At 40.2% G+C, this 9,338-nt stretch overlaps 1 protein-coding gene across 1 annotated transcript; it reads right to left on the minus strand.

The window, feature by feature from the left end:
- Positions 1-1,575: 1,575 nt before the first annotated feature.
- On the minus strand, positions 1,576-7,734 carry MRPL42 (mitochondrial ribosomal protein L42). Its single transcript, XM_027451967.3, has 5 exons — positions 7,513-7,734; positions 6,194-6,257; positions 5,072-5,156; positions 2,970-3,133; positions 1,576-1,742 (listed from the first exon to the last, which is right to left on the minus strand). Exons 1-5 carry the CDS (start codon positions 7,589-7,591, stop codon positions 1,697-1,699), a joined length of 438 nt encoding a protein of 145 aa, XP_027307768.2. The 5' UTR covers positions 7,592-7,734; the 3' UTR covers positions 1,576-1,696.
- Positions 7,735-9,338: the final 1,604 nt, after the last annotated feature.

The following is a 9,338-nucleotide window of genomic DNA, read 5'->3' on the forward strand; positions in this document are numbered from 1 at the left end:
TTCTCACTTATGGACTAATGTCAGTACCAGGCACCATGAATTGATGTAAATATTAAAATCTGCTACATCTCTGATTACTAAAAACTCTTTAAATGTGATGTCATAGGCAGAAAAAAATATATTTTTTTATTCAACTGAATTTGCAAAGGAAGCAGCCATCCTTTTCATAGTTATACCTTCACGATAGTATCTTTGTTATCATGTGAGCAACACATCGTATCACATGGAGCCAAAATCATTTGGGTGATGTAGGATTAAACATGGAGTGAGATTAATTTACAAGCATAACAGAGAGAAGCAAAACTGTTTCATGCTGTGCCATAGTAAACCATTATTGGCTAACTGGCATTAGGTTTCAAAAATTCATTTTGAAAAGTATTACCAAAATGAAGACTTAGAGTAGCTTAACATAGTTTTCCAGAAGTACTTAATGACAGCCTTTTTGCATGCATCTGACATTACTCTTACACAATTAAAGCACTCAAGGAAAATAAATTACTCCACAAAAAGTGGTTGTACTCGGTACTAACAATGACCAGAACTAGACCCTTTTATGATACTCAGCTTCTAGCAAAACATACAGATAGCACATGCAAAATGACACCAGACTAATGCAAGAAACAAATGCCTTTCTAGCTTATCTAAGTTGCCTTGGAAAGGAAATACAATCAAAATATGTGACACATGGGATTTTTTTTCTTGATTATTTACTAGGATGTGCAAAGATGACTTAATGTCGTCACTGCGATCTCTGCAGAAGCACAATGTTCCAAGCTGGCCTTTTCTCTAAGAAGGCTGGTGCCTAAAATTGTAGAGTGGGGTAAAGGGTCTCCTATTTCAGAGAAAAATGGTACATCACAAAATATTTAGATAGCAGAAACATTTAAGCACTACAGAACACTGGAGGCATGGATTAGAATATGTTTCTTCAAAGCATTTGATGCTATAAAGGGCCACTCCTTCCGTAAGCTGGAATGAGCTGTGTGTCTCCAGTGATTACCTGGCTAAAGCAAAGAACTCTTCCTGCCCTGAGCTACAGCCATTCAATGTATGTATGAACATTGCAATCTTACTGAACAATAGTTGGGGTGAGTTTAAAACAAAAAACAAAGCAAACCGACACAGAAACATCTCAAATATTTGGGAATGCCAGGTGATTTAGAAGGATGAGTGATGCTGCAGAAGCTGAAGCTTAACCAAGCTGGACAGTTTCCAGTACATGGCCAGCCTTAAATTCTTTAAATGTCAGCACTCAAAGCTTATCTGCATTTCAGGTATTTGATTTCCAAAAACACCAAATCCCAGCACGTCCAGTTCTAGAACTCCCATTCTGAAATATTGCTTCTATGTATTCCCTTTACTAATGTTAAGCCTCTGGCCTGCTTTAATCAGATCTCCCGGTCATGCTACACCCAGTTCTAAGACTGGCACATTCACTGACCCTGCACATACCATATTTTTCTGAGTCCTCACTTCATTGCTGTAGTTTTGCTGTTTTTCTACTGTTAACTAATTGAAATAGAAAAACAAACAAACAAACAAACAAAAAACAACAACAAACAAAACAACCACAAATTCAGTTAAACATGGTTTATTTAAAACATTCATGTAGAAATGACAAACATCTCACTTTCTGTAATTTTTATTTCCAGTAAAGATTAATTGCAAATTGCTGCTGAACAAGAAGTGATCTTAATTATCTATCTTTAGGAGGATTAGGATTCTTCCGTCTTCTATGATACCTAGAAGAAAGAGAGGCTGCAGTGAATGCACGCTTTGGGAAGTCTTTGATTTTCCTGACAGTATTCTGCCCAGCAAGTAGTCTGGAGGTTACACAAGTAAGCAAAACACAAGATACACAAGCACAATCCACAACAATTCATTAGATGTCATCTCTGTTGTTCATGAAGTTACATAACACTACTCATTTCTATTGCTACATCTGCTACAAGCACGCAATAATCCAATCAGTTCTACAGCTGAATAGGTACTAAGGCTGCTGTTTATTCTTAATCCTTTATGCAAAGTTAATTTTATTATATAGTCAGGGTTTCCTCTGGCTAAAATGATTGCTACAGAACAATCAGGGGTACAGGAGTTATAGCAGACTGTACTTGAAATAGTGTAATATTCTGCAATAATATATATATATATATATATATATACACACACACACACACTTGCAACAAAAATAATTAGATTCCTACATTCTTAATTACCCACCCTAAAACAAGGAAGATACAGTTTGATGCTCATTAAGTGACAGCTACCCTTTAGCCATAGGAAGTTCTACCATTTCATCTCTTTCACCTGTTCCCAAAACACAGTAACTTAAAAAGTGTGCTGGGGACCAGAAAAAAAATAAAATAAAATCTCCCATTCTCTCTGTATCAGATCTTCAAGACTATAAAATTAGCAGTTATGATTAAGTGTAGTAACACAGACTGGAAAGGAGTTACACAAACTAAAATGCTGTTTGTTTCTAGTGGGGTGTCTGAGCGTACATAGTCTCTCTAAGCTCAGTTGGGAATGCTTGTACCTCTCCTAGTAGCTTTCTGAATGCAGGGTACACCAAGGCACACCTTTCCTCATTTCAAATGAAAAATCACTGTTCTCAAGTCTGAGGATCACATTTTCAAGCTGTATTAGGTGTAACTTCACTTATGCAACTTTAACAAATAACGTGGACCCGTAGCTGAATAGGTAGTATGAAAATTTTCTACTCCATGATATTTTTCCAAAATCACAAAGGGTATCAAAGGGGCAGAGTTAAAAAATAAAAATAAATAAAAAAACCACAGGCTTCAATTTACACAACATTGCATTTCAAGTGGTATGCAGTAGCCCATGCGCTAACAGTATCCCATCTCACAAGACATATCCTAGGTTGAATTTGGTCATAAATTATTCCCGTGTTTCCCTTTACCTCCAAAAAGGAAAAAACACTGAAAAGAAAAAAAATTACTTACTGTCCTACAGGATACCACCGATGTTTTGTTGTGTAAAACATTTTGCTGAGCTCTTCAATTGTAGGACCTCTATCATTCTTTAGTTCATTTTCATTCAATCTGGATTTCAAAACTTGATCAAGGGTTTCTTCTTTATGGTTCACTGGATCTGGCCGTGGTATGGGCTATAAAAACAGTAGTGCATATATTTCCTTTTTCTCCTCTTTGATGAAAAACAAAAAGTCAAGCTACATTACTAACATTACCATTTACTAGCTGAAACCAAGGAAAAAATAAGAATTCTGATGAAAGTAAAGGCTATTTACAATACCAGTACCATCCCCCAGTGAAAACCACATCACCATGGGGCAGATCTCTGGAAACATTACCCCAGGTGCTGGAGCTGATTACTGTGCCCCTAAAATCAGCGCTGCTGTCATCACTATGGCTGATCTTTACAATTCACTGGCTGAATCATAAGCATCAATTTACTGACACAGAAGTACTCATATTATTCCTATTTATAAGTTTATTCATACTGATCATCAGCATTTAGTCACACTGCTAAAAAAAATAATAATCTTTAAATGGGTTGTACTTTGGAGAAGAACGTCACTTCCTAATCGTGCATCATCTAACACCAAGATATTTGTTCCCATCCTAAAACTTACCTACTAGCACAGCTACTAATATTTTTCCCTGGTTTATAACCTTTTGCTCCTGAGAGACATGTAAACGATAAATTTTGAAATACCAATATCTAACTTACAGGCAAAGAGTTCTAAACTAAGTTTTCAGTGGAAAAAATTTCACATTGAGTTATTTCAGCAACGCAGCTACCATTTGCAATATTTTACTACCACATGAGAATTGGAAATCACAGAATCACAGAATCACAGAATCTCTAGGTTGGAAGAGACCTCAAGATCATCGAGTCCAACCTCTGACCTAACACTAACAGTCCCCACTAAACCATATCCCTAAGTTCTACATCTAAACGTCTTTTGAAGACTTCCAGGGATGGTGACTCAACCACCTCCCTGGGCAGCCTGTTCCAATGTCTAACAACCCTTTCAGTAAAGAAATTCTTCCTAACATCTAACCTAAAACTCCCCTGGCGCAACTTTAGCCCATTCCCCCTCGTCCTGTCACCAGGCACATGGGAGAACAGGCCAACCCCCATCTCGCTAGAGCCTCCTTTAATATACTTATACAGAGTGATAAGGTCACCCCTGAGCCTCCTTTTCTCTAGGCTGAACAAGCCCAGCTCCTTCAGCCGCTCCTCATAGGACTTGCTCTCCAGGCCCCTCACCAGCTTCGTCGCCCTTCTCTGGACCCGCTCAAGCACCTCGATGTCCTTCTTGTAGCGAGGGGCCCAGAACTGAACACAGTACTCGAGGTGCGGCCTCACCAGAGCCGAGTACAGGGGGACGATCACCTCCCTAGCCCTGCTGGTCACAGTGTTTCTGATACAAGCCAGGATGCCGTTGGCCTTCTTGGCCACCTGAGCACACTGCTGGCTCGACACAAATCGACACAAGAAGCATTCACTTTCTCCAGTGTAAAGAACACACCAACAGTACTACTGATGGATTAAAAAAAAAAAAAAAACAAACAACAAACAACAGTAGTTAGATTTTTCTGTGCAGTTTATGAACCCACAGTGCTGAATGGAATTTAAAGCTTGAGTAGAAAATAGCAGCAGCAGAGGCACTTCTTCATATCCTCTTGCCCAGACTGCTGCATCTGTGCATAGCAGGATGTGTGAACCGTTGTCTGAATTTCAAACATCCTCTTTGTGGAGAATGCTCTTAGGAGCTCGCTTTTTCTGTAGCACTCAACTGTGAGTATCTCATTTAATTCTTTGTTAGTTACTGTATGCTGTAATACCTGAGCATTTCTTACTCTGTAACTTTCCCTCAATTTAATTAAAAATAAATGCCCTCCTCATAGCAGCAGCTACATTCATCATTCATTTGCTGCACAGATACGCTGATCACATAAGAACTACCTCAGTCTTTCAAATTACAAAAAAAAAAAAAAAAAAAAAAAGATGCCCTAAAACTCAGAACTGCCATGCTTTTACATGACTAATAAATGTAAGTGTGTATACTTGGACATACCTTTGTATACTCATATGGAATCTCAATCGAAGGGTGGTAGCAGACAATTGTCTTCGAATCTGATGTCAAGGCAAGTTCCACTTTGCTATAAAAATAAAAAGTTACCTTCTTAAATATATCCAAGTTTCAGAAATGCTAAGCAACTGAGCACTCGATTCCCAAAGAAAACTATATTTCATCCTGAATTCATGAATTATTTAGCAACCTTCTGTAAAATAATACCTAAAAAGGGGTCACAAATATTTTATCTGAACTTCCTGTGAGTTTTTCTTTCAGCTACCTTGGTGGTATTTTTTTTTTTCTTTTGGATAGAAAAGAAGAAAGGGCTAAAATGAAGGACTTCAAATAGCTAGAAACATGGTTTGTAAAAAAGTCTTTAAGATGTTGAATGATTACGTATAAAACTAACAACAGATGGGGATAACAAACGTCAGTAATATCTAGGACAACACACCTTTATAAAAAAGTGTGGCACCCAGTAAGAAGGAATACAAAATAAAGTTCTTGGGTTTCAACCTTTATATTTGGTAACAGAGGGTGGTCAGCACAATAAACAAAGTTCTGTGAGAACTTCCTTGAGGGAGTATGACTTTTCTCACCTTCCTTCCCTACTTACTTCTATGACACAGTAGCTTCCTAAGAACTTCCTAAGAAATGCACGTGTTGCATTTCTCACTGTTTGCATCACCTTTTCCAGTTTCTACTCCACTCGTACCTCCCTTTCCAGTTTCCCATGCAGCAGCCCAGCAGTTTCTGGAGTTTGTCTTAACAATAAGCATCGGTGAAAATCACTGCTGTCAGTTGCTTTTGCTTTTCCACAAACAATACTGTAGCGGTACTGGGGTCATCAACACATTTTGAATTTAAAATTAGTCCTGCATGATTTTGCATTATGCTTATTTTTGAAATATTATCTTTAAAATAAAATTTTAATTTTTTAATAATAAAGCTTTTTAAAATAAAACTTCATATATTAACTTTACAATCATTAAGAAATAGAATTTTAGTTTAAATTATAATATATGTGTCTCCAAAACCAGCATTGTATGACGTCATGACAGAGTAAGTAGCCTGGAATAAGCATCAAATGTAAAGTTCACACATCAAAGCACATTAAGATACCAGTTGTAGTCTTCAGGGAGAATTGAGTATGTGGATTTACGACAAGCATGATATACAGCTCCATCTGCAAAAAAATAAAAGTCACAAACACTGATGTAAAAAAAAGCAGAGCTACGCCAAACATAAGAATATCTTCTGAATTTAAGAAGAGATTGGACTGTGCACTTAGTCACATGGCCTGAACTTTTGGGTAGACCTGTGCGGTGTCAAGAGTTGGACTTGATGATCCTTAAGGGTCCCTTCCAACTCAGGATATTCTATGATTCTATGATTTACATTTTCATTCCAATCTAAGTCAGTTAGGGATTATATTCATATTCACTTTTAGATTAATAAAACCCAAATACGGTCTGAATAGAAGCTCACTTTACTATGATTTCTAGTGCTATCATAGACATTGTATGTAGGTAGCCACGTCCTACTTTTACTTTTCCATTGTACTGTTTTCCTGAGAAACATCACAGTATTTAGAAAATACTGACAGACTTCACCGTTAGCGTATATTCTTTATATACCCTGACTCTCTATATATTTAAAGGGTGAAAAACATTACCATATGGCTTACAAGTAAGATCATCTGATCTGATTTTTTGTTTTAATTCATAGCAGCATTCATTGGAAAAACAAATTTGTACTGTGCTAGAAACTGGTATGTATGCTACAAAGAACTACTATGTCTTGGCTGCTGTAACATTAGAGAACTTTATCCCTTCCCTAGACTACTGTTACTCCAAGGAAAGCAATCACAAGAATTACAAGTAGTAAAGTAGCATGCTGGACTATACTAGCAAACGGACTGAGGGAAGTGATTATCTCCCCGTACCCAGCACTTGTTAGACCACATCTTAACACCATGGCCACATTTGGGCCCTCTGATAAAGATAAAATGGAATAAACTCTGCAAAGGCCCACCAAAATAGCGAGGGGCTGCAACACCTGCCCTGTGCGGAGATGCTGCGGGACCAAGGCTGTTTCAGCCTACAGTTATGATTTAGCGTAGACTTTTCTCAGCATCGTTTGTAAGCCTGAAAAACTAAGTTTAAATCTTCAAGTATAATGTAATTAACGGTTGCAGCAGTGTTATTTACACGCTAATTAATAAGTTAGATGAGCGTCATGTGTGGGCATGGAAAAAACAAGCCAAGACATCCTTTAATAACTGAAGGGAGAAAACAGAGTATCGGACTTGATTCAATAATTCACTTCCACGTTCCTGTTGCCGCAAGCAGCGCAGCGCAGGGGCTCTGGGGCTCCCCCAGCACAACCCCCCCCACGGCAGCCCCGGCCCCAGCCCCGGCCCCAGCCCCGGCCCCACTCACCCTGCGGCGGGGCCTGCGGGCAGGGCGCTCCCCAGCGCCTCAGGAGGACGCGGGACCAGGCTCTGAGCGGCGCTGCCATGCTGGCTGCAGCCAGGAAACCGGTGCTAGGCGGTGTTTATTGATTATTTATTAATTTATGGGCCGGGACCCCCGAAGGGTACCCCCCGTCCCCGGCCTCGTCCGCCCGCCCGCCCGCCGCACTGGCTGCGGACCTCCCCCCGCGCCGCTCCGCTTCCGGCGCCCGCCCCGCGGCCCGCTGGGAAATGTAGTACGCGGGGAATGGGGGGGGGGGGGTGGAATTGGGAATTTTATCTTCTCTGGTCCGTGGCGTTGGAATTTCACGCCATCATCAGTGGAAACCTCCCGGGTTCGGCACCATCTGACTCTGTTCTGCAGTTGCAGAGCAGTCAGCCCTGCTGATGCTTCCAGGAGCCCAGCAGAGTCGCTGCCAGAAATCTCTGGTCAAGGGCTGCTGGTTGCCACAGATCGTTCCCATGAGCAGCAGCCAATGTTTGTTTTTGGAGATTTTTCCTGGCAGTGGGAGGTGGAAGGCTTGGAGTGCTGGAATCAGTAAGCCATAGAGAGAGGGGCAGAGAGGTGCCACAATGCTTCACAATGCACCTTGGAAAGATGCAACCAGGATCAGACACTGCATCTCCACTGTGACACTCCTCCGCGCTTTCTCCATCGCTCCCACCAAGTTTCTGTGTACGGCCGCAGTGATGTGAGCTGCGCTCGGGCACCAAACAGAAGCCACACAGCTCTGTGTATCTTCTGCCACGTACCAGCTCGTTATTCCCACAAGGAAATTGTTGTGCTAGGATGAGGTCAGCTCTTGGATGGAGAACAGCCTTTTGAAGCTGAATGCAAGCAAGAGAGCGGTTCTGCTGATGAACAAAGAGAACATGTTGGCGATTTTAAGCTCAAGGACAGTGCTGACAAAAATAAATGATTATAAAGTGTCTGAAAGAAATGCAGTCTGGAAATTGCTATAAGAAGTGAAGTCGTGTTTAAGGAGTGAAATTCTAGAATACCTTGTCCATAGGTGTGGTGGAGATAAACTGATTTACTTCTCACTGCATCTTGCTGAGTTTATGAGCACGTAAACTTTGTTGTTGTCACAACGTGGGTACTGCTTGTCAGGTTTCTTACCAGGATCTTGCACGTGGTACAAACTGGTCAATGTGACTAACAAGTTTCCTAACCTGGGAAATTTTGTAGGCCTACTGTATTCAGCTATTAACCGCCAAGGAGCTAATTCTTCAACAGGATTATAAAGAACAGCGAAAGATCTTGATCTTGTAGTTCCTTATATACGTACATATATCCAAGTTTTTAGTTACTTTATTTTTTTCCACACAGCCAATGCTATGTGGCTCTTAGGAGGGAATGTCTGGCTCCACACAGGAGGGAAGCCACCAGGAGGGTTACTGGTATCTGTTACTGGCACTATCACATCCTTAGTCTTGTCTTTCATGTTGTGACAACGGCATATCACTTACAGGGTGTTTTAGAAATCCATAGTAATGTTTTGTGTCTCGTATAAACTTATTGGGAATACTTGACAGCCCTCTCAAATTTTGATTCACAAAACAGCCTCCACTAGGCTTTCAGATTCCCTGATTTTATACCCTCGTTAGTTTTACATTAGAGGTAACCTGTGGGTATTTCTTATTCTGGAAATGCGTTCTTTTTGAAGATTACTGTGGCGGCAAACCTTGTAACCTAAATCCCAGTTCTAGAAGGTTGCAATGGAAGACACCGAAGAACTTTATTTTTAAAAACTATACCACATTCCCTGTTAGGTTTCCAGACTATTTTTAGAT

This window comes from Anas platyrhynchos, chromosome 1 (assembly GCF_047663525.1).
Source record: "Anas platyrhynchos isolate ZD024472 breed Pekin duck chromosome 1, IASCAAS_PekinDuck_T2T, whole genome shotgun sequence".
Classification (NCBI taxonomy): domain Eukaryota; kingdom Metazoa; phylum Chordata; class Aves; order Anseriformes; family Anatidae; genus Anas; species Anas platyrhynchos.

Bases quoted from the DNA above. Each gene is read 5' to 3' on its own strand.
- MRPL42 (XM_027451967.3), bottom strand. From the start codon at position 7,591: ATGGCAGCGCCGCTCAGAGCCTGGTCCCGCGTCCTCCTGAGGCGCTGG. The intron at 5,157-6,193 runs GTATCTTAATGT...TTATTTTTATAG, and splicing joins CTCCCTGAAGACTACAACTG to CAAAGTGGAACTTGCCTTGA. The intron at 3,134-5,071 runs GTATGTCCAAGT...CTGTTTTTATAG, and splicing joins TTCCATATGAGTATACAAAG to CCCATACCACGGCCAGATCC.